The sequence below is a fragment of the Colius striatus genome, chromosome 4 (genome assembly GCF_028858725.1).
Source record: "Colius striatus isolate bColStr4 chromosome 4, bColStr4.1.hap1, whole genome shotgun sequence".
Classification (NCBI taxonomy): domain Eukaryota; kingdom Metazoa; phylum Chordata; class Aves; order Coliiformes; family Coliidae; genus Colius; species Colius striatus.
In genome coordinates, this window is record NC_084762.1 from 31,757,310 (window position 1) to 31,783,564 (window position 26,255).

The 26,255-nt window shown below is 40.9% G+C and overlaps 1 protein-coding gene across 1 annotated transcript in view; it reads left to right on the forward strand.

The window, feature by feature from the left end:
- The first annotated feature begins 9,751 nt into the window (after nt 1-9,751).
- The window catches only part of GALNT12 (polypeptide N-acetylgalactosaminyltransferase 12), a 48,971-nt gene continuing 32,467 nt past the window's right edge, over nt 9,752-26,255 (forward strand). Inside the window, exons 1-3 of the mRNA XM_061994962.1 lie at nt 9,752-10,256; nt 23,677-23,846; nt 24,646-24,835. Coding sequence (XP_061850946.1) covers nt 9,883-10,256; nt 23,677-23,846; nt 24,646-24,835 — 734 coding nt within the window. The 5' untranslated portion in view covers nt 9,752-9,882. The remainder of the gene's footprint in view (nt 10,257-23,676; nt 23,847-24,645; nt 24,836-26,255) is intronic.

Consider the following 26,255-nt stretch of genomic DNA (forward strand, 5'->3'; position numbering starts at 1 on the left):
GGAGGGGACTCGGCTGACGGGAGGAGGCCGGAGGAGGGCGGCCGCAGCGACCCGGCCGCTCTTGCAAGGCGGGGAGGGGCGGCGGGGCCGGGTCGGGCGTCCGGTGCTGCAGGGAGTCGGCAAGGGGCTGCCCGGCCGGGCCCGGCGGCCTCGGCGTCGCTCCCCGCCGGTGTCACCACTCCTCGTCCCAGCAGCGCCTAGGTCGCCGGGGCTCCTGCCCCCTATCCCCAGGTGTTTCCTGGCGTCTGGACTGCAGCCGTTTTCCACTCTTATGTTCCTACCACCATTACTGGCTCCCATGCATTACATTGGTTTTTGCCTGGGATCATCGCAGCAAGCCTTCGCGGTGGGACACATTCAGTCTCCCACGACACAACAGTCCCTTATTCCTGTTTTGTGACATGACTTCTGCAGCCTGGTGTGGTCCCACTCTGCCTACATGATACTCAAGACTTTACTTGTACCTTCCTACCTTGTTTTTCCCTTGACCTCAAAACCAGTCTCCTCCTTCACTGAATGACAGGATTGGCAATTAAGTCATTCCATTAAAATCCCAAATAGTACCTGACAGTACCAGTCAGGCTTTCAGTTTAAAGTGTTTGAGCATAACACTGATTTCTTGGGGTATTTCTCAGTATCTTCTCCCAGCTAAGCTGAAATCTTTTCCAGGTTATATTAATTTACAAAGTGAGGAAAAAATTAAAAAAACACACACACTGATAAAATAACTCAGAAACTGCAGCTGACCAATCACTTAGGAATATTGTGTTATGTCTCTGTAAGTTTGGGCAGGTCGTTATTAATCACAGAATGGTAGAGGTTGGAAGGGGCTGTCAGAGATCATCCAGTCCAACCCCCCTGCTAAAGCAGGACCATCTAGATGAGGTCACACAGGAACAGGTCGAGGGAGTTTTGAAAAACCTCCAGAGAAGGAGACTCAACACCCTCCCTGGGCAGCCTGTGTGCCAGGGCTCTCTCACCCTCACCGGAAAAAGTTTTTCTGTGTTTTTAAGTGGAACTTCTTGTGTTCCAGCTTATGTCAGTGACTTCAATATTACAGTGGTGGCGGGTTTGGGAACAAGAGGACCAGGAGAAGACTGTAGTGAAAACACCAAATGCCACTAAAATGAAGCCATCCCCTGCTTTTAGGCAGTGGCATCCATATCTTCAAAATTATATAGGTTTTTCCCTTTGATCAATTTTCAAAGAGAGATTGCCAGATCATCATGGTAAAGGGCCAAACAAGTCACACCTGGAGAAAGACTCTAGCAAACACTGTCTGTGTTTATGGCCATTTAAACAAGTCCTCTGTTCACAGCAAAGAAAAAAAATTATGACTCAACATCTCTGTAAATGTATCATTACAGAAAGAATAGCAGAGATTCCTAGATGGTAAATATTAAGTGATGCTTCCTCCACTATAGATAATCATGTACTAACTTGTGTAAAATATATAAATATTTAACATACACACTTACGCTAAATAATTTCCTTAAGCATAATGATGCTTAAAATGGCCTTCGTATCAGAGGCCAGATATGTGGCTAGGTAGACTTGTGGTCTAGTCAGTACAACCATTCTTACATTATGACAGTATAAGGAACTTGCCATTATTGATAAAGCTGGACGCTGCAATTCACTTTGTGTAAGTTTTCAAAGCTTGGAATCAGGGAATGGCAAGAGTGATTAATGCAGTACACTATTCATGATTGAAGAAAACTGAGTCATACTTAGCATATTAATGTGCATGCTTAGATACAGTCAAATGAGTGACAAGATCACTCCAGTTTATCTTTGAGATAATCTACAGAACATGTTGATTGTACAAATTTATGTTATGTTATGATTATGGTTTAAACCAATGGTTTAAAACTCCAGGCAAAGATATCATGAATACAATTAGAAACCTAACAGCAAAAGAAGCAACTCTTATTTTAAGAAACTCATAAGTAAGCAATAGGAAATACTTGTTGGGGTTTACAAAACAAGAGAGGAAATTATTGGTGCTAAATTATGCTGCTGTTATCTAATGGTCATTACTATCTTCAGTCAGCATCCTAGGCATTTAGAGAGATATGACTACTTGGTGATTTTTGTCACTGATTAAGAATCAAAATATCATTATGCAAGATCTCTTCTGAAAAGAATAAAGTGCTATAGAATATTCTCATGATGATGCAGTACCAAGCTCTCTGGGAAAAGGACTTGATTTCTTCACCAATGAAAGAACAGCCTAAACCTTTCAAATTGTTCATTAGGGTAAAATGATGGAGAAAGTTTAGGTTGGAAGATAACACAGAATAAAACAAAACCAAAATTCTCATGTGCAGATTGTGCATTAGTCATTCAGAAGGCTTGACCAGACTGCATCTGGTTTGTCCCATCAGTGAAAAACGCATCACTTTTGACAAGAAATTCCTTCACGTCACCAATGTGCTAATTTGTATAGGTCAGCATTGGATTGCTCTGTGGCTAAAACAATTAAAAATGACAGAGTAAAACCCAATGACTGAAAAAATTACTTTAGACTGAAGGAGATGAGGAAAGTGCACGGAACAGAACAGGCCCACCACAAAGAGCAGAACAGGTAAGGCAAAAGCAAACACTTGAAACATTTCTAACAGAAGTCTCCACTCCCAATGATATCGAAACACCAGCAGGGAGATAAATGGGCCAATGTATGCTTTGTCAAAGCTACTCATAATACAAGGTGACATAAAGGAGATAAACTCAGAGCCATCGTTCTGCAAGAGACATAAGCCATCATCTGCAAAACAAAGACTAGGAAACCATTAAGGCATGTAATGTACCTATGGAGCTGGTAAAGTAAGTATAATATGGCAAACATGGAGTGATGTAGAACTACAAATTGGCCAGGTAACATGACAAAAAATCCTATAGCAAGAGGATGTATGTAACACATTCAGACATATCCTTATACTATGACACATGAGCAAATTCAATTAATTAATTACATTAAATTAATTATTTAAATTAAATCCTGTTTGACCAACCTGATAGCCTTCTATGAGTGCATAACCAGCTGGCTAGATGAGGAGAGAGCAGCGCTTGTCATCTACCTTGACTTCAGCAAGGCTTTTGACACTGTCTCCTATAACATCCTCATCAGAAAGCTCAGGCAGTGTGGCTTGGATGAGTGGACAGTGAGGTGGATGGAGAGCTGGCTGAATGACAGAGCCCAGAGGGTGGTGACCAATGGCACAGGGTCGAGTTGGAGGCCTGTGGCCAGTGGAGTTCCACAGGGATCAATTCTGGGGCCAGTCTTGTTCAACATCTTCATCAACGACCTGGATGGGGGGACAGAGTGTACCCTCAGCAAGTTCCCTGATGACACCAAACTGGGAGGACTGGCTGATTCCCCAGAAGGCTGTGCTGCCATTCAGTGGGATCTTGACCACCTTGAGAGTTGAGCAGAGAGAAACCTCATGAGGTTCAACAAGGACAAGTGCAAAGTCCTGCACCTGGGAAGGAAAAAGCCCATGCACCAGTACAGGCTGGGGGCCAAACTGCTGAAGAGCAGCTCTGCAGAGAGAGACCTGTAAGTCCTGATTGATAATAAACTAAATATGAGCCAGCAATGTGCCCTCATGGCCAAGAAGGCCAATGGCATCCTGGGATACATCAAGAAGAGTGTGGCCAGCAGGTCGAGGGAGGTTCTTCTCCCCCTCTACTCTGGTGAGGCCCCATCTGGAGTACTGTGTGCACTTCTGGGCTCCTCAGCTCAAGAGGGACAGGGAAGTGCTGGAGAGAGTCCAGCGCAGGGCCACCAAGACTTACATAATGTTAACTTTGGTCTTTTCAGGCAGAGAAACAGAAATGACCTTGACAAAAAAAAAAAATAAAAAATGGTGGTAAGTACCTACAGTATAGGATGACCAAGATTAATTCCACTCTGTAAAAGTCCCCTTGAGTTCTCTTTTAATCATGGTGTATATAGCAGGTCTCCATTTTGTCTACTATAGATGACTTCTGTATCATTGTGAGGAATTTATTTCATTTATGTTTCAGAATATGCCATTTTGACCAAACTTTCAAAAATTACTTCCAACTCAGTATTAATTCACTGTCTGCACAAGCACATCTGAAAAATCAGTCAAGTTTCCAAGATAACAGACATGTTCAGTAATATGTCACATCATACCATATTCCATATACAGAAACGTAGCTTTGTTCCAATAGGTTTTGATAGCTAAACTTGCTAGCCGTGGCTTTCTTCATGTACAATATCTCTTTCACTGCCTGTAGTTCATGTTTGCTGTTCAGCTATTGCTGTACCAACCATACATAACTGTAGCACAGAAATACACTGATCAATGCCTTTGGCATATCCTTCCTACCTTGAAGCTATCCTAGCTTGCATACGACCTTTTGAAAAAGATATTTTGCATTTGTATGTGTAGACATACAACTGTACATATGTACATCTGAACATACATGTACTTCAGAGATCTGCAAACTGGTACAAGTTAGGTCTTGCCCAACTAATCCACTGTTTTTATTGGAGTGTCATTATAAGAATTACACAGTATTCACAAGTCTGACAGAAGATTGCTAAAATAGCTGACAGTTTCTGTCTCGCTTATCAAGCCTGTGTTTTTAATCTATTTTATTTTTAGGCCTCTTCACCCATTGTTCTTCCTCTCATCTAAATGCCTGATATGCTCTGCACCCAGCTTCATTCTTGACCCAAAGCTTGCATGGTAAAACAGGGTCCCCACTGAAGCACCAAGGACTTCAACATCCACCCTTCAAAGCAGACTTGCAACTGGGAAGGTAGGGTGCAGCCCATTTCATCTTTTGCTTATGCTACACAGTTGTCTCACATAAAGAAGCTTTAAACACGTTAATAAAAAGATCTTTGGCACTGAGAGGACAATGGGCTGAATAATAGTATTTTAAAAATACAGGTACACTGTGCTGACAAAGGAGAAAAACAGCAGCCAAGGTGGGAGTTGAGGGAAGGCTGTTTCTTTGCAGGGCAATGCTATTTTATACCCAGGTAAAGTGATGGTGAACAATGATCCGTAGGTCCAAAGCTATCTCCACTGAGTATGTTTTATAACTTGGCTGAATCTTCTTCTCCTTGAACAAACTTCCCGTCTTATCTGCAATGTATTTGTACATCATGTTCCTCTGATAATTTTTTTCCCTTTTTTTTTTTTTAGAATACTTAAGCGTTGGCTGTTACTAAAACTAGGAACATTATTCTGGAACATGATATTTTGTACTTTCCCTTGAAAGTATGAATTTAGGAAGCTATTTAATTTTGGTTTATTAAAAAATGCAATCTCTATTGACTGCTACCTCACCACACCCCATTTACATTTTAGATTTTTTTTCCATTTTTACTTAAAATTCATATCTAACAAAAAGTTTAATTAAAATAAAGCATTGGATGAGGTAAATTTTAAAGTTTTTGCAAAATTTAATACCTTTTTTTCTGTAATGTACGTTTCATCATTACAAAACAAGAATAAATTTTAATAAAAACAGATGTGTAAAATAGTTCATCTTGACTTACCAATTTAAGTTTTGTCTGTAGACCAATTCCTTCAATAAGCTCATGTATTTTAGGTAAATTAAATACTTCCTGCAATTCAAATGGAAATTTCAGTGGGCAATACACATACTTTTAATTTCAGCTATTACATTCACTTTAATGGAAGTTCTTATGGGCAATTATATCCTGCTGTGATTAGTTTTCTTCTCCTAGTACTTTTTGAAAGGTTAAGACTTTGTTTCTTTTTTGAGTGGAAAAATACAATTTAACTTTTCAAAAAGAAACTCTTCAAATTTATTATTATCCCACTGATCTTCTGCTTTGATCCTGAGAACTGAGGGCACAATAGATCTTTACAGGTAAGTAATTATAGGCTTTATAAGATTTATCTGGTTACTCTACTAATTTCTGACTGAAACTCCTGAAGCAACTGATCACTCAGTATTACTAATCTGTAAAAAAAAAGCTTCAAAACCAATTGTTTTAACTTCCATTGTTATTAACCCCCCCCAAAACCCCTACCAGAATTGCTTAAAACTAACTGTTCCATGAAAATATTGCTACAAGCTTTATGGATAGCAGGAAACTCATTTGCCCTATTAATTGTAGATTTTTTTCCTCCAAGGTGCATTTTTACATTCAGAGCAGAAGTAAGTATAGTTTAAGTATTTCAGTTCAGAAATTTCAGTCTTCCCATCTTAATTAAACCACATGAACTTTTAAAAAGGTTTAAGAAAAAGTGTCATTCACATTCTTTACATTCACATTCTTGGACAATCATGTCCAAATTTCATTGTGGATGCAAATTATTTATTCTTAATAATTTTTGCTTTAATACCATTATTGCACTTTCCCTTGCTGTATTTGGACATCATCCCCAGGGAACTGCCATTTACTAGTGTTACTTTCAATCTTCACTGTGACCATAACAGAAAGCCTTCCCAGCTACTGGGCTCTAAGGGCATTGTTACTACTGAGAGCCACCTTTTTTACTTTCACTCCAGCTGTAACCTTCCTTGCTTCTGTGGAAGCAAGCTGATGCTCTCTTACCTTTTCTTCAAGCCCTTTCTTCCTTTTAAAAACACAATTAAGAGGTAGCCAGACTGGTAACCTTCTTCAACGATCTTGTCTGATCTCATCCTGTCTGCCACTGGAGCGTGCCTCCTGCAGTCCTGTCATGTTCTGTTCTCCATTTTCCATTTTTTAACCTCAAAATTTCTTTGCATATGTGATCATCCTCTTGTGTTTCTTCTATACCACTGTAATACTTAAATTACATACACAAAATACTTATGAACTCCTGCAGCAGAACTCTCCTGTTTTCTTTCTTGCTGTTCTTAACTCCCATTCCTACATTTTGCTCTTTACATCTTCCCAGTCTCCCCCAATCATTTCTTTTGGACAACCAGGAGGATTTGTTTCAACTTGATTCATTTCAGGAAGTCCTTGTTGGTGTCCTCATTCTCCACATTTCTGTTACCGTACTGTTGGTGTCCTCATGCTTAACATTTCTGTTACCCTGCTGTCTGTAATTTGCAACCTTATACAAAAAGGTGATCAAGCCCAGTCAGCATGAGTTTATGAAGGACAGATCCTGTTCAACAAACTTGATCTTCTATGACAGGGTGACCCGCTTGCTGGATGAAGGAAAAGCTGTGGATGTTGTCACCTTGACTTTAGTAAGGCATTCGACACTTTCTCACAGCATTCTCTTAGAGAAATTGGCTGTTCTTGGCTTGGATGGGCATACGCTTTCCTGGGTGAAAAACTGGTTAGATGGTTGAGTCCAAAGAGTAGTTGTCAATGCCATTAAATCCAGCTGGCGGCTGGTCACGAGCAGTGTCCCCCAGAGCTCAGTGCTGAGGCCACTCCTTTTAACAGGAGTTACTTATTAATGATCTGGATGAGGGGAGAGAGTGCACCCTTTGTAAGTAAACTGAGTGGAAGTGCGAATCTGCTTGAGAGTAGGGAAGCATTTCAGAGAGATCTAGATAGGCTGGATCACTGGGCCAAGGCCAATGCCATGAGTTTCAATAAGGCCGAGTACCAGGTCCTGCACTTGAGCCACAACAACCCCTAGCAGTGCTACAGGCTTGGGGAGGAGTGGCTGGAAAGCTGCCAGGCAGAGAGGGACCTGGCAGTGTTGATTGATCATGGCTGAACGTGAGCCAGCAGTGTGTCCAAGTGGCCAAGGCCAATGGCAACCTGACAGGCCTATCAGGAACAGTGTTGTCAGTAGAATAGGTGATCATTCCCCTGTACTAAGTTTTGGTGAGGCTGCATCTTGAATACTGTGTCCAGTTTTTGGCCCTTCTCTACAAGGACATTGAGGTGCTGAAGAGGATACAGAGATGGGCTACCAAGCTAGCACCACGGGAGATTCAGGCTGGATGTTAGGAGGGATTTCTTTACTGAAAGGGTTGTCAGGCATTGGAACAGGGCTGCCCAGGGAGGTGGTGGAGTCACCAAACCTAGAGCAGTTTAAGAGATGGGCAGATGTTGTACTTAAAAGAAATGGTCTAGTGGTTGATAGGGCTGGGACAAAGGCTAGACTTTATTTTAAAGGTCTCTTTCAGCTGTTTCTGATTCTAGGTCAGCCTCTGTGTTTGTTGTCACAGATAACATTTATTATCATGCAAAATCAGAAACAGCTCATAGCTGTATGCTGTGACCCTGTCTGATAGCGATGAGGTTCTTCCTTTCTTAGTGTCAGACGTTTTCATCCAGCCCTAAGGAATGCTGGTGAGCACTATGCAGTACTGCTTACTAGGCCAAAGTCTCTCTCTGGGGATAACTAGAGTCCTCTGCTGGGTTGGTCTTGACAGGCCTCCAACAGCAGAGGACAGTGTAGTAAACAGTCTCTTTCTAAAATGCATGGAGCATATGACATCTCAAAACCAGAGCTTCACCTCCCTGCCGCAAGAGAGAAATTGTATCAGTTATGTTATGCTTATGTTAAGTTTTTTCAAATGCAAATTCACAAATTCTCATGTAATCTCATGGCTGCAAGATCTGAGGTTTAGACTGACAGGGCTGCATCCTGATAGGGGATGAAGTGAAGAAGCAGTATGGATGTGTTGTTGAGTATGAAGCAAATTATAAAGTTTCAACTAAATGCCACAACTGCTTTTTCCTCATGATACAGTCAAGCCATGAAAGAGACTGCTCATTATCTGGGTATTAAATTCGAGGTTTTCACATTTCTTCTGGACTTCTATATGTAAGGCCACATTGGTTTACTTTGGTCTTTTTTTCAACAAAAAACAAGGAGTTTATAAATAACTTCTATGGCTGCTTGACCCACGTTGTTTACTTCTGAAGCACTTGCTGTTTTAGCAGCAGCAGAATGGATGAAGCCTGGTTTCCTACCAACTTGTTTCCTTCAGCCTCAAATCTCTTTCTAGTCCCTTCATGACAAATAACTTGCCAACCTGCCAGGGCCCTGGCTACCTCTGTGAGGTACATCTGACAGGAACATCAGGTGGCTACATCTGCCACACAGCTACCAGTGTTCACAAAGGTCTCTCAAGCTTCAAGGTGTTCAGACAATCCCTTACTTGAAGCATTAACAGCATAGGTTCCAAATGAATACATGGAAGCATTTCTTCACTGTGAGGGTTATGGAGCACTGGAACAGGATGCTCAGATGGGTTGTGGAGTCTCTTCTCTGCAGACATTCAAAACTCACCTGGATGAGTTCCTGTGTGACTTACTCTAGGTGGTCATGCTCTGGCAGGGGGGTTGGACTAGATGATCTTTTGACGTCCCTTCCACCCCTTGAGATTCTGTGAAGTGTGCAAAGGGCAAGTGCCTTCCTCCTTCTCCACACCCCACGGTGCACGACCCAGCAGCACCTGGCTGGCTCAGCTCCACTTCCTCCCAGCCCCGCCGGAGGCCAGGCCTGAGTCGGGACCATAACTAGTTCCAGCGGTTGTGGAGAGTTCGGGGCAAGCTGGAGGTGTGGGCCTTCCCTGGGGCCCTGGAGACCGACCAGCTTGTCGACCACCGTAAGCTCGAGGCGCACGGCCGCCGAGGCGCGGGCTGGGGGTGGCGGGAGCCCAAGCTCCCCTCGCTGAGGCGCAGGCCGCTCTCCCTGCCCAGGCCGCCAGCAGGAGACGCTTCCCGTCCCGCAGCAAAGCCTCTGCCTGGCTCTTCCGCGCCGCGCCCCGCGGGCCGGCCGGCGGCTCAGCGGGGTGGGGCGCGGGGAGGAGCCGCCGGCGGAGGAGCCGGGCGGGTTTCCTGGCGGCGGCAACGCTGGTAGCGGTGCGGCGTGGGCAGGTCTGTGACAACTTCGCTGTAGTCCGCCCGCGTCCGCGTCTGTGTCCGGGAGAGGCTACCCGCGACCCCGCCGAGTGCTCGGCATGGCCGGCCGCCTCGGCCGCGGGATGTGCTGGGGCAAGCGGGGCCGGGGCTGCCGGGGCGGGAGCACACTGCTGGCCCTGGGTCTGCTGGCTGCCGTCGGCTTTTTCGCCTGGCGGCGTGGCCCGCCGCCCAACCACGCCGCCCGCCTCGCTCCTCCGCCGTCGCCCGCCACTGCCGAGCTGCGGAAGCCGGTGTACGCGAAGCCGGCCCTGGACCCAGGGGCTCTGGGCGAGCTGGGCCGGGCAGTGCGTCTGGAGCTGAGCCCGGCCGAGAAGCGGCTCCAGGAGGAGAGCATCCGCCGGCACCAGATCAACATCTACCTGAGTGACCGCATCTCGCTGCACCGGCGCCTGCCGGAGCGCTGGCATCCGCTGTGAGTACCCGCCACTCCACCTGCTGCCGCCGCCGCTGAGGGCGAAGGGGCCGCGCCTGCCCCTGGCCCAAGTCCGCTGCCGCAGCGCTACCACCACGACGTGTGTGGTGGCCGCGGCCAGTGCGGGATAGTCGTGGCTCAGCTGCAGCCCACTCAGAAACACGGAGGCTTTAAAAAATATCTTTTCTTCTCCCAGAAGCTTTCAGATCCCAAAGTTTAAACCGTCGCTGATTTTTCCTCGGTCCTGCTCTTCCACAAGGCAGAAGCAGTGGCATGTAGGTGGTGCGTGTGCAACTTGAGAGAGGTTGTTTTCCTCTGGTAGTCCTAGCCGTGTGATTTGAGCCCTTAAGCAGTGACATGCTGCCGTGTTTCTCCTGCCTGCTGTCCCATGATAGGTCACTGCAGGCAGCAGCATACTTTTCCAGTCACTCCCAGCTTTACCAACATTACACTTCCCAGACTTCAGCTTTGCATTGTAGTCAAATGACTTATGCCATACAGGAGTGATATAGAAATGCTTCCAGAGATGTATAGCGTTCCAAGCAGGAACTTTGCTTCTTCCTGGATACTTAGTTGCTGGGGCAATTCACATTTACAAATTGCATCTACAATTATGACACTAATGCCAGACAACAGCATGAGCAATTGTAAACTAAGGATTAAATTCTGCTTGATCAGATGACTGTAGTTAAGCACAATTGTGAAGTCAGTGCCACTCAGTGAATCTGACTGTGATGAGGCCTAATGCAAATACATAGTTTAGTGGAGTGGTTGACCTCAGCTTGGGCTGGCTTGTCAGTGAGCAGTTAGCTGGTGACAGGAAAGAGTTGAGTAGTTACAGGTATGCACCTTCAGACAAAGAGGTCAGGTCAGAGCCATGGCTGCAGAGGCCTCTCCTGTGTTTCACCTCAGCTTGATATCTGTCACTTTTTTTCATTGCAGCAAGTTTGTGTGATATGGCAGCAAAAACCTGTGGAAAAAAAGAGAGTTCTGTCTCTACTGTGGGTTCACTTCACATCAATGTGTCATGTCTGGTAGTTCACTGAACTCTAGCTACAAGTGCTGAATCTAAAGGCTGATTCCTATGATAGCCCTTAAAAAATTGCAGTGAAAGATTTTTTTTATCATAAATGTAAGCGTGATAGTAGGCTTGTTTTTCTTAGTTATCTTTTACTCTCTCCTTAGAAACAATCTATAGACTGTAGATTAAAAAGGACCTTTTTAGTTGAGCTGCTATTATTCTGGACTTGTGCCATTTCTTTCAGACAGGATGTTGGAGGAAATGGAAGATCACAGTTATTAAACAGGAGATATCACGGATGGGGAAGGGTGATTCTTGAAATGAAAGTAATATAAATGGGCAGATGGATTTTGCTACTGTATATATCTTTTTTTTTAATTTGAATGTTTGGATGTTGAAATGACAAAATGTATCCAAACCAAAAAAGACTGAAGATATCAATGACATAGTCTCAGAGATAATTGGTTTCTGAAGCTAGGGCTGTTTTATACTCTTGTTGTATCTGCTGGCAGGTGCTGAATGTCTTTTCACATAGTTAAATCTGAATGAAATATCACAGAGTGTGTATCCAGCTCACACAGCAAATGTAAAAAAAAAAACAAAAAACAAACTTCTCCAAAGACTATTTAGCAGTAAAGTTAGCTGTGTTTCTTAAGAAGGAAGAACATGTAAGAAATCAGAGTAAAAATAACAAAAGAAAAGTCTTGAAAACAGTATCCACAATGTATGACCATTCCTAAACTTAAATGGCAAGTGGGTGAGACTAGAATGGTAGGAAATAAGTGGTAATGTAATGGTAGACTTCAACTAGACTTCAGCTGTCCACAAAAATTATGCAAAAGCTAAATTTTTAGATGTGATAAATGAAATTTTGATACCTGAAGACCAGCAGGTCACAAGTGACACCATTTTTTTAGTGGAGTCCCAGAGGAGAACCAGAGAACTGTGTGCTGGCAAGCCTTGGATCTCTTCCAGGCATATTATTTGCAAACTGTGGTAAGGGAGAGAGTTAGTAGCAGATAGGTAGGTGTGATCTATTGAGAATGAGTCAGCTTGGCCTTTGTAAAGGATGACGTGTCTCACAAACATACTGGAGTTCTTTGAAGGTCCTAATTATATGGATAAGCAAGTGCGTTTTGAGGCTTTGATGAGTTCCTTAAACAGCTGTGAAATCCCTTGCATTTATAAATAATTGGATAAATACTTGGAAGCACTTGGGTTTGAGTTTTGTTCTTGTTGGGTTTTTTTGTTTGTTTTTGGGGAATTGTGGGTTTTTTTGATAGTGTAGGGTCAATGGTAAAATTCCACAAAAATCTGTGCTGGACTCAGTGTTGTTCAGCTATGGCATGGCTTGCATATAGAAGTGACCAATTAATTCACAGCTTTTCACTCTGGAAGACAAACAGGCTACTGGGAGGGTGCCTCTTACTGAGCTGCTGCAATTCTAAGTCACTGCATGAAGTGGTTAATACAAATTCTGCCACTTCTTTGTTCCAAAACTCCATTAACTGTAAAATATAAGGAATTCTATCTACTATAAAATCGATATCAAGAATTCATGGGACATTAACAGGTACTGTGCTTGGAGACATTATTCTGGGATACGGACTTTTGTTCTGTTTCAGCATATATTTATGGGTATGGAGGTGAGTATGGAAATTTTATAACCCAGAGAAACGGGAGAAGGAAAGAAAGGGAAATAGAGATAGGCAACATCCCCACCACCAAGGTGCCATACTGCTCCTTTTGACCTTAATGCCTTCCCACATTCATCATTAAACTTGCTCTCAGGGTATAAATTGTGAAAATCATGAAGGTGAATCTAGTGAAAACTAGAATTTTGCTAATAAGACTGAGAATCTGTGACCCGGCAAGCCTTTAAATTCTGTCTACAAAATTATGTATAAATGGCATTTTTTTATTGGAAACTAAAAACAACAAAAAATTTCACACTGCCATGTATTGTACATCCTGGACCTGCTACCAAACCAGAAAAACAGCATTAGTTATTTGCTAATACCTATGTCTGGTAATACTGTGCAGGAAGAGAAGAATAATAGTTTCACTGAGAATACTCACTCAGATAATGTATTGCTTGATGATATTTGACTATGAATCCTATACAGGTGTTATTTATAGTAAAGTTTCTTTAAATATAGATGTTTCTCTCGTCAATGTAAATATGCAAGAAGGCCTTTATTCCTTCATGTTCTCACAGACCATTGTGACATGTTTTTCTGAGAACTAATCCTGTTTCAATGGAAACTCAGACCTGGAGAAGTCGACAATTTCTATCGTTTTCTTTAGACAGTTCCTGCTTCCTTTAACTGACTGTGCTTGAGGTCTGCAACTGATAGTAAACATATTTCATCACACAGAAACTTTTAAATATTTTAGCAGCTAGAATTGTGTGTGTGTATATATAGTATGTATAGAAAGGTACCCATATTTATATTGCATACACAGATAAAATCGTAGAATCATTTTGGTTGGGAAAGACCTTTAAGATCAAGTCCAACCACTAACCTGACACTGCCAAGCCCATCACTAACCATGTCCCTCAGCAAAACTACATTTCTCATGGTGTTTATAATTCCTCATGGATATATTTAAATGTACATATAAACAAACTATTAAAAATAGTCTTTTGGTAAAATATTGTGTATAAGAATGTAAGGAAATTACTAAATGGTGATACAGTTTGTACAAGGCTAGAAGTGAAATATGTCATAGGATCAGAGAATGATGGAGGCTGGAAGGAACCTCTAAGGAGCCTAGTCCAACCTCCTGCTTCAGCAGGGCAACTTCAGTGTTGGAGAATGTTGCTAAAGGCCAGCTTTGATCTGTCAGCTTTTGAAAGTCTCCAAGGACTGAGATTCAACAGCCTCTCTGAGCACCTCTTTCAAGGCTACATGATTGCCACAGTGAAATTCCACTCCCCTGCAGTCATAATGCTGTCTGAATGGCCCAGGTTGTCTTCCCAATGTATGTACTTAATTTATTGAGTTTGTACATACAGGAACAAACCATTATAGCATGTTTAAAACAAGCAAGCATCCTCTGCCAGATATTGACCTATGGGGGGCTGTGCTGGGCTGATGCCCTGTAAGCTCAGCAAAATGGGCTCTGGGCCATGGATTTTGGCCGCTGAAGCTCTGCCTTCCTCCTGTGCAGCACCAGGGCTGCATCCTGTCCTGCTGGGCCTCTTGTGCACTCGTTTTACAGGACTGGAGGGTTAGGCAGACAACTGATGAGATCTCTTAGTCCTTTTTACAGTTTATTACAGTGTGTAAGAAATACATTTCCAGTTTTTCTATTCTTTTCAATGAAGGACCTGTCTCGGATATTGTTCCTGATTTTAGACATTCTATCTTTTTTCCCTTTCTTTCTATATTTCTCACAGTAGGAGTGCATTGCACATTTATTTCAGGGATGGTTTCTGTAAGATCACACCAGCCTTCTTTCGTCTGACTCTTGTTACAAAAGGAACAAGGCAGGGATAAGCACTTTTGTGCTGAGTTAGCATTCTGTGTTTTGTCTTTCATGGTAGAAGCCTGAATTGGCCCTTGGGCCTCATTTCACTTGTGCTTAAAAGCAAATGGATTTATAAGTCTTTCCTGTCTTTCCTTACCTGGCAAATGATTTTGAGGAGCCACAAAAGGCCTCCAAATGTTGACTGTGGTCTGCATAATAATTAGCAGCTATTAAAATAAAAGTTTTAGAGGTTTGTTATTTAATTCTAGATAATTTTTGTGTGTTTTGGAGGGAGAGCTTTTTTTATTTTTTTAAACATTTATGTTTTTGTGTGTATTATCTGTGTCTGTGTATAACTGTATATAGGTAGATATAAATACTTAAACTTCTCTGTCACCTGAGCCTATAATATTTGTCATTTATGCTTATAATATTTATTTTTGGGGATATTACCTTTGAGTTTAGCATAACAATCTGTGCCAAGATTTTCTCCAAGTTTCAAAACTGCTTTTCCTGTCTGTTCCAGGATTTGAATGCGACTCATTTACAGTCTCACTTGCTACCATGATTTGTTTTGCATAATGGGTTGTAAATACCAAATTATGCAGGCTGCTCATCTTATAGCATCGTGCTAGCAAATTCCTGGAATAATCATCAAGATTAGATTTTGGTCCCTCTTCAAGAATCACGGCATCTCATTTTGACGGCCTTGCTGCTCCTGCCAGGAGTGGCCCTGTTCCAGGAAACGGCCAGGCAGCTGGGTGTTTCCTCCCCAGCAAAGGGCTAATGCCTGGCTTCACCCAGAAGCTTCGCTTTCATCTGTTATCTAAAGGTGAAGTAACTGCACTGACTTCATTTTGCAGTGTGTAGAGGAAAAGTGAACTCTTCAGAGAGCTTATCTGCAGCAGTCTGACCTTGCAGGGCCTACTTCAGTGCAGGGATTCATTCCCGTGCTTTACATTTGATCACAGCCCAGAAGACACAACACTTTTCTACATATGAGCAAATGTTTTCTGTAAAACTCCTGTAGGTGTTATTTGGTTTAGTAGTTTCCCAACTTAAGGTTACTGGGGCTGGGTTGTTTTTTTTTTTCTGAGGTTTTCTCCAATGAATAATTTATTACAATGAATGTAGTTACCAGTAACCTTTTTAGTCATTATTGTTAGTTGTCAGGATTCCTTGCGTTTATAAACAGGGTTTAAACCTGCAAAACAGTCTGTGCTTGAGACATCTCATTCCTCCCTCATACAGTTGAGGGAGTAGTAAATGGACAGCATTTTGAAATTTGTTTTGTTTTCTTAAACAAGCAGGATTGCATTTTATAATAGTGCAAAATACAGCAATGCTTCCACAAGCGTTTTGGTATTTAGGATATTTTACTCTTTTTATTTCCTGTCTTCTGGTAAAAATGTGTCAGTTTCCTTTGTCATTATGCTTTAATTTAATAGTCACCTGCAAACATTTTTCCAGAAGAACTCACATGATTGATTTTTGACCATTTTACAGCTTCTGATAGAAATCCTCAGCTTCCAGCATATAGATGAGTGTGTGATTTCAGTTGATTTTATTTTTAACTTGACAAAGTTCCCAAATCAGTGATATGAACCACAAATTATACTTTTTTTTTCTGTGTTAATTCAAACACTGCTTTTACTATACACAATTTTCTGTAAGGACCAGGTGTGTCCACACTCTAGTATTAGTGATGGTTACAATAACTTCTTTCCACTATTGTATTACTTTTAAAAATATTTTTCTTTTCCAAAATCGAATTGCTCACATAAAAGTAAGTTTCTGAATGTCGGTGTAGGAAATCATGTGGCTCTGTGCAGATGTTAAGTGTATCTGAGTACCTTCGAAAAGAATTGCAGATGGGGGTAACTGTTTAAGCAAAATGAAACCACTGTTTCAAATCAGCAAAATAAATTAAAAATTCTTTTTTCCACATGGACACGTGCAGAAATTCTTTCTCATACCCACATCCACAATCAGGGCTGCTATTGCCTTTTTCTAACAATTTGGAATTAGGAACATGTATGGATTTCACACATTTGTGGATTTTAGAATACAAAAAATTAATGTATTTTAATGTACTTTTAATCTGTTTTAAACAGATTTGTGTTTTTTTCTTTCATATAAGAAAATATTTGCAAATATTTTATTTCAGACATGTCATCTTTCTTCCTTGTACCTCACAATGCTTTTATACTGGCCATCACAGTACTGTATTATCTGAAATCTTAAAATGGTGTTTGGTGATTTGTTTTGTCAACACCTTATTGTCATTGTGAGAATCATTCTTTAAAACATTAAATAATACAGAAAACCATTCCACAATCTAGCTAGCTTCTGTTTTCAGACACTTGATTATATTGCGATATTTTAAACTGTACAGGGGACCTCTCTCCTAATACAGTTTATTTCAGCAGAAACAATTTAAGGAGCATTTTGCATGCTGCTGGGCTGAGAGCAAATAGCAGATAAGTGAAGACCAGCATTGTTTTAACTTACATTGATTGCATGTTCCAGCCTTGCCCCGAATAATTCAGCCATTCTGTCAGTTATCAGCACCTTGCCGCTGCTATCTGCTTTGCCTTCCATAGACACGCCTTCCATAAACGTCAACACCTTTTTCTGTAGTAATATCCAAACACACATGAGGTGTGTGGGTATAGAAAACCAGGTGCAGCCTTTCCATGGTTCGATCAGACCTTTCTTCTTTTCTTTTACTTTTTTTTTTTCCTAAAAGATCCCCAGAACTGATGGTTCAAGGTAGTTTTATGTGAGAAAATAAGCTAGCATAAAAAGTTGTGTAGTGCTTGAAGGAGATAAGAATAATCTGATTTGTCATATTCTTTAATTCCACAGGACATGTTTCACCTCTGTATCCTGGGTTTAGATGTAGTAGGACTATATTGCTTTTGGCTTACATGCTGTATTTTATCCGTAGGTTGGATAAAGGAGGGATGAGGAGTGGCTGTTGAAGTGCATGTTCAGCCTGGGGAAGGTAACATGGTCTCAGTAGCTGCAGGATGGTTCAGAAACTAGCGCTGCAACCCATGTTGTCCTGTTGAGCTTGGGATGCTGGGTGAACCTGCTGAACCCTGGGCTGCTGCTGGGAGCGGGAGGGAAGGAAGAAGGAGAAGATGACCTCAGTACAGCTGTATCTTCTTTGTGAGGTGTTTTCTCTTGGGTAAAGATAGCTGGAAGACCCCAGAGTCCACCTCACTGACTGCATTTTATGGGATGGGAGCGGTGAAGGTGCAACTAAATGGAGATGCTCATGGCTGCTGTCATTTGTCCAGATCGACTGTATTTGCTTACATTTGCTTACGTGTTGGAAGACACCTCTTAACCAATAGGACGTCTGCTGTTTGATTCAATGTCTTAACTCCATTCAAATTAGGAAGAAGAAAGGGGAGTGTATTGTGAGTTGGCATGTCCATGGCCACAGTAACAAACACAGCAAGCCTGGTTCCTAGCCCATTGTGTGAAACCCAGACTGAAGTAGGACCCTAGCAGTGTTCGCTAGATGGAGACTATGATGGTCCATATGAGGTAATTGTAGTCACATGAATCACGTTAAATTGGATATAGCAGTGACAATGTGTTGTTTTGAGAAAAGCTTGAGAGAAGTGATGCAAGTTGCTTCTATTCTTGGGCATTCACATTGAAACCTCAAAAGGAAAACTTTTACCTTTAGAAATAGTTAAATAACTTATGAACAGATTGTATTCCTCAAACTCACAAAACATTGCGTATTTTTTCTTAAAATTTGAGTAACTGTGCATAAAGAGCGTAACATTTGGAGTTTAAAAATGTATTTTCCCTTGCTATATTCTTGCAGTTTTATTCAAAGTCTTGCATAGAAGTATGTCAGCAACTGTTCCTAATTAACTCATGGCAGCATGCCTGGTGTGCACACATTAATGCTGTCTCTCCCTGTGTATAGATACACATCTCTAAGAGAAACAGCTCCTTAGAATGAAATAAATTGAGTGATTACATTAATTGACACCAATGTTCTGCAAAATAGCCCACTTAATTTTGTTGAGGCATTGCCTGACTGATGGTTCCTTAGTTTCTAATAAATAACCTATTGTAAAACGTGCTAATAGAAGAACTTGTAGTGTATAGATTCGAAGGTTAAATTATTAAACTTGTCAGCCTTATAGTCGTGTTTAACCATGACTTGCAAACAGTGTAAAAAGGAAGAACCACATACCCCATAGGAATGTGGATGTATGATATACATTTACATGCTTTGCGGCATCAGATGTTTGAGTAGATGCTGTAGTGCAAGGTCCAGGAAAGATGGTAGGTACGTAGTGAACATGGGTTTAAGTTTATGTTTGGGTATGTACCAGCCTTATTGTCTTGCTTCCTGTCTAGGGATTTAAAGTTTCACAGTTGAATACAGCTAGAATTTTAAAATGTTTGGTTTTGTATAAAATGCTAAACAAAAGCTTTGTCTTTTGGCATTTCTTGTTTTATACCTGTTTTTGCAAGCCACAGTAATCAAGCAGGAGGATTCCTGGAACATCCACCTAGAGTAGCAGAGTGCCGGGGGAAATAGACAAGGATGGAGATGTAGGATGCTGCTGGAGCAGGGCAATATCCCAGTCCCACTCCCTGGGGAATGGTTAGGGACAGTCCTGGCTGTGTTGTCTCTGAGTGCAACTCCACTGTGCACAAGAATTCTTATGCATATTCTAGTGGAGCTGCAGAGAACAAGAGCCATTGGAAGGCAAAGACTGGACAGGTGTTGCTCCTTTGCATCATGTTACCAGTTATCATTATCCATTATATGTCACCATTCTTCAGTGAAATCTGAGTCCTATTGTAAACTTTATGCCTTCCTTTTGTTGGCTGTAAGAAAACTGTTCACATGTGTGGGCAATAGGTTTTACCTCAGTGACTAATTGTGGCATCTGGTAACTTTTTCCAAAGTCAGCTTGACTAAAGATATGTGTGTTTCTCTGAAGAAAATAAACCCACTCAACTTCCACACACTTTTAGCATAGATAGGTTTTGTTGTTTTGTTTGTTTGTTTTTTAATAGAAAATGTTTATCTATTTAAACTGCAAAGTTCCCATGGTTGACTAAAATAATGAGAGGAGTGAAAGGATGTGTCGGACTTCAAACGACAATGCTGCTGCATTTATTGCCTGTGCTTGGAAATGTCACATTTAAAGGCAACTCATTTCCTTGCTTATATTTTACTGTTTTAAACTAACTGGTAGTTATGATAACTGTGTTCAAGGTGATGTATCAGGCAGCCACTAGTAGGGACTGTAGGTATTTTCCTGTTGTTTAATTCTAGCTGTTGAACAGTTAAACATCTGCTCTATAGTTAAACCTCTACAGAGGAGGGGGAGGTGGGGGGCCTTCAAAGGTCTCTTTGTGCTAGATAAATGGCTTAAGGAGAGTGAGGTGAATCGCCTTCTGGATCTCTCTCTAGGGACATGCAGAGTGCAGATGATTAGCTCAAAAATAGCACCTACCTCTTAGATGCCTAACAGTGAGATGCAATTATTTCTTGTCTTACCGTGATCCTTTATGTTGCAAAAGGTCAGTGTTACACGTTTGAGGGTGGCACTAAAGAGCACATTAGTCAGAAGCCGGAAGCAGCCTGCAGTATAGGCAGTATAAATATACATTCCCAGTACCTATAAAAACATATTTTGGGACTGCTGTCACTAGTTTATATCCTCCCTGTCATTTTAATGACATAGTGTAACGGATACACATTTATTTTTCTGAATAACCCAAAGTAGGTGTGAAATGATTCACTTGGAAAGTGGGAGCTTGGATACTTGGCTGACACAAAGAGAATAAAAATACATCTCGAAGTTTGCAAAGGTGAATACAGAAGATTCACTGTTAAAGTGGTTCTATTGTAAGTAAGATTTAAGGAATGGAAAAGCCAGGTTATGACCACTAGGCTTTAAGTCAGGTTTCATATTTGCAGTGGGTTTTTTGAAGTTTGTGTGTCTTGTGAAGTGATGATGTTTAGTGTCCATACGCATGCCGCTTGATTGTTATTGACGAACACTTCTGAGCCTTTGTATTGCAGGGATTCATTAGGGTTTTTTAAGATTTTCTTACACTACTAGTATTTTCCAAGGTTTAAATGTTTTAGGCTTTTAATTTCCCCAGTGGGATTATTTTTTAAGATTTGACAAAAACTCTTTGAAATGTTTTTCAGTACAGAAGGATAAGGAAAAGCATGCTTCATTTTAGCAACAACATTTGAGACTCTGAACATTTGAGATCTTTTAGCAATCTAGTAAGGAATGTATGTTTTGGAAATAATTTCTGAGATAAACATGTAAATCTCCGTAGAAGTTGGATAACTTTTTTTTCCCCCTATTTTTTTAAGAGGAAAAGTTTAAAAATTTTAGTTGATCTATACGTGATTATCTGTTCTCCCCAAAATAAACTTGCTGTATCAAAAAGCTAGGCTTTTGGTCGTCCTTTGTGGGGTTATTAGCCCTGTGCAGGTGGCCTGCGGGGGAGAAACAGGCTGCAGGGGGCGCGGCCACCACTGGGGCAGTGCAGCTGTGCCGGTCAGCAGCCTGCCTGGCCGCCCTGGCAAGCCACTTCTCTGCACTTGCAGACTACCTTCCAACAAGCAGCTAGTAAATAAAACACCTCTTTTAATTTTGACCTCTTTACTTGACTTCAGAAACCTAAGAAACTCATACTCTAGTATGTCCTGTAGGAGGCTGACCTTTCTTCACCACGTAGGGTTTGCTCAACGAAGGAGACAGCAACACTCAGTGAGTCACAGTTTGGGGGTTGTCTTGCTCTGTTCCAAATTCTGTTTCCCATCTCCAGTAATTTTCAAGCAAATCCATAGAAGTCTTTATAATTAGGCTTATCAGCTTCTTTAGACCTTTTGGATTTTCTTTTTTAAATAATGGAATACATCATTCTTATTCCATCAGTCTTTTAGACATGTTTTCCAGAGAAAGCTTTCCCAGAGATTTTCTATTTTTATTCTTTTTTTTCTTCATTTTTCCAAAATGGGTAGGTTTTATTTTTATCAAGACCCATTTTTTACCCATTTTTATCAAGAAATGAACTGAAATTACCTGATACAAGTGACTGTGATGTATAAAAAGAATTTTCTCCTGGCAGTACTGAGCATAAATGTTTTTCAATAGACTAAAGTAAATAGGTGTTTCAAAAATTGGCTTACTACAGTAGGTTTTTCTGTGCTTCTTTTTTTTTTAAGTTAATTAAAATGTCACTTTATTGTCATGTGTTAATACATGAACATTTGGCAAAATAAATCAGTTCAGTTACCAGCCATTGGTGTGAGGCAGTCCGCTGTGTGACTGCCCCTGTTTGCCTCAGTGCAAGTTACAGCCTGGAGGGATGGGCATTTCTATACTTCACTGTGTGGTGTATATATGCAATGAGTCTTGTTGTACAGCATTCCTTTCACATTTGAGAAGCAGCCTTCTGTGTGCCTCTTCTGCCCAACAGTCATTTCTCCTCGTTGTTTCCTCATTTTCAGGTATTTATTACAAAAGTACTGTACAATACTATACTTTTTTCCTCATAAGAATTTTAATTTTAGGATATTCAGATTCAGACTTCTTTTTTTCCTTTCTCTACCATGGATCTTAATAGGTATTGCCTAATCTTCAAAGAAATCTGTTAGAAGTCTTCTAATTGCAAACACAACAGCATTAAATAGTAAATACATTCTCAATGTGCTATAGGTAAGCAGTTTTCTTTTAATGTCATTTTCTGTATGAATTGGGGAATTTCAGTTCTGCTAAACCTAAAGGATTTTTCTGTCATGTTTTCTACTGATTGGTTCTGATTTCCTCTTCAACTCCCTGTAGCATAGGTTTGGGAGAACTTACTGCTATTCTTTTTTGGTAGGAGGGCTGTTCTACCTGTCTTGGTGTCTAGCAAGCTACAGAAATACATCCTTCTGCCCCTTGCAAGCACCGGTAACTCAAGGCAGTAAGGTGGAAGCATAAGAAAATTCAAACATCTCTAAATCGTTTCTGTTGTTTTTAAACAAAACTGCTTCTACAGAGTCCTCTAAGAAAAGGGGAGAAATGATAATAAATGCCGTCATTATTTTTAAGTTCTTTCAGATCAGGGGAATCTTTAGCAATTTACACATTTGGCTCAGCTGTGAGTTTCTTGGCATCCTTATGTTCGTTTAGGGAAGTTCGTGTATATATATATATATATATATATATATATATATATATATATATATTTACAGGAAATACATTCTGGAGCTTAATCCAAAGGTTTGCAAACTTCCTGGCTCTCCATAGAGCCAAAACCATACATTTCTATGTCTGTCTGTGTGTTTTGTAGATTTCACTATTATATTTTGGCAGTTCTATGGCCTTCCCAAATTCTTCTTTAGTGTACATACATCTCAGTTCTGTTGCTGGGTTTTTTTTCCCTTCACTTGATATGTTGCTATTCCTTCACAATTATATTTTTACTGTCTAGCAGTTGTTTCATTTTCCAAAGCACAAGCAATTTATGCTACTGTTTTTACCACACTTACGTTTTATGTATTTTTTTTCCTCCCTATAATCTGAGGCATGTTTTGGCCACTGCTTGTTCTTCTACTTGAGGTAGCATTGTGCAAAGGCAGCTACTGCACATACAGTAGCCCAAAATACTTTGTATTATTTTTCTTTTTATACATTGGGGAGGGGTTGCAGAATTTTAGTCGTAATACTGCTGCAGAAATGGCGCTTCTGGAAGACCAGCTTCCTGAAAGCATTTGCATGACTTCTCCATGTACATACAGTTCCTTTAAGGTCCTTTATGTATTCTTCTTAGTAAATAGTATGCAAGATCTTAATTTGAGAACAGTTTTCTGAAAATTCTTGAATGCTTTTGCACTCATACTAAACATAATCCCCTCCTTTACAGGTGCAGAGAGAAGAGCTATGATTATTATAGCCTGCCGAAAACCTCCGTTGTGATTGCTTTTTATAATGAGGCTTGGTCAACACTTCTGCGAACTGTTCATAGTGTTCTTGAGACATCTCCAGATATACTTTTGGAAGAAATTATCCTGGTAGATGATTACAGTGACAAAGGTGAGAAGAATAATTTAAAAGAATATATATTGTTCATGGGTTTTGGTCAGCTAGTCTGCAGGAGAAAAAGATAGGAGATAGGCTGCTTGAGCAACGTACCATGAAATCGTACGACATGGCCATCTAATCAGAAAATAGCTCTTCCTTATAGTATGAACATGAAAAATTTGACTTCTGGATTAATTTAGTTTAGACTGGGGAAGTGTGTTTACTGTGTTGTAACATGAATGGTTGGATATGTAGATCAACTACGTTGTGGTTAGACCATTTCAGGGTTCCTAATTTGAGAAAATTTGAATTACTCCAATTACTTCAATTACCCTAGTGTCTAATATAATGAGAGCTACCTCGTCATTGTTTTCCTTTGAATTATGGGACACAAAGACAATGCTAGTGCACATAAATTGTGTTTAGAATAAAACGTCTACATGGCAGAAGTTTTATGTAACAATTAAGAGGCACTTAACAATATGGAAATGAATTACAGAGGCAAATACAAAACATTCAGTTTCTTGAAAGTAACTGTGATTTATGTCTGTCAAAATTCTTTGCTTCTTCCTTGTCCTTTTCTAGCATTGACAGTGTAGCAGGATCAGAGTTTAAAATGCAGATAACTTTAAGGCATTGCTTTAAGTAGTAGGCTGCTAAAAAAAAGAGCTTGCTGTAGCAGGATGTAAATCAATCGTTCAGAAATATTCTCTCTCTTTTTTTCCCCCCCCCCCTTTTCCCCCCCCTTTTCCCCCCCCTTTTCCCCCCCCTTTTCCCCTCCTTCCCTCCCTTCCTGTCGTCTGTGTTACAGAACACTTAAAGGAGACTTTGGAAAACTACGTGGCTGGCTTACACAAGGTACGTCTTATACGTGCAAATAAGCGAGAGGGGCTGGTTCGAGCCCGGCTGCTGGGGGCGTCTGTGGCGAAAGGAGACATCCTGACCTTCCTGGACTGCCACTGTGAATGTCACGAGGGCTGGCTAGAGCCACTGCTGGCAAGGTGAGGTTACTCTCTGGGCTGGTTTCCTGACCTGCTGCAGAAGGAGAGGAGACAGTTTGCCACACTTCTGCAGTAGAAAAATGGCTTTTCACAGGTGTTGACTGAAGGTTACCACAGCCTCCTCCTGAGGCACTGTGGGAGTGTCTTCCGGTGATGGGGCAGGGAATGGAAGATCAAGAGGTGAATTTTTGTTTTTTCCCTAGGACCAGGCTACCATCTTTCTTCAGAGAAGGGAAACTTTTGTTTTCAGGAAGAAGAACTCTCCCCCAGCTATGAAACTACTTTGAGAAAGGAAGCCAATTCTGTCAGCATGGGTGGTGAAAGAGAAGATCTGCAGAGATGCCTCCCCTGAGACATCTGCTATTGCAAATGTACATGGGCTGCCCAGAGAGGGTGTGCAGTCTCCTTCTCTGGAGGTTTTTAAAACCCGTCTGAATGTGTTCCTGTGTGACTTGATCTAGGTGGTCTTGCTGTAGCAGGGAGGTGCACTAGATAATCTCTAGAGGTCTCTTCCAACCCCTACCATTCTACAGTTCTGTGATTCATATAAGCAGATAGGAAGTCAATAAACTCTCTCTTCCCAGTCCTGAGCTAATCCATCTCCAACTAGAGGGGGATTTCCAAAAGCACACTCTGTCTTGAGACATGTGAGTCTTCTTGATTCCTAGTGGAACTCCCTAAGGCCATTTGAACTTCTATCTGGAATAGTATTTAATTTTTTTTTCTTTGAAATTGTCATATTTAACTTGTTTCTAGATTCTGTACCAAGTATATTCCTTATAACTGTGAGTTAGATATGAACAGTATAGATAGTGTGAAGAGGTAATAATCAAAGAATAACCATGATTGAAACAACTGTCTTCTCAAGAAACAATATGTAACTGTGGCAGCAACGCTGTAATTTCTTCACTTCTTTAATAAACCACTAGATGGCAATCTTGAGGAAGGAGTAGGATAATTTCAAGTGTAATAAGTCACCTTCTGTAAAAACTTAGCCCTGAATGTGTCTTGGAATTGCTGCGCTTCTTGCTGCAGATGCAGAGGATATTTGCATGGCATATCTCGACTCAAATCTATGTAAGCAGTATAACAGTGTTTGCATTTTGCAGTGTAACCGTAGTTTTAAGTTGCCTGTGTATTGTACCATCTAGTTAAGAATTAACTTAAAGAAAAGGAGATGGCTTTTCACTTACCTGATTCTTTTAATAACTGGAATTACATTCCAGATACCTAATTTTCCCTCCTTTTTCTTTAGAGAAGCAACAAAACATTTTTACATTTTATTGGGATTTTTTTTTCCCTCTGTGTACATATCATTCTCATTGCTTTGTACACAAGCTTTATGCAAGCCAGACAGGAGATAGCAATAACAGGATTTCAATGGGCGATCATAAAGAATAAAACAGCTCTGTCACATCTT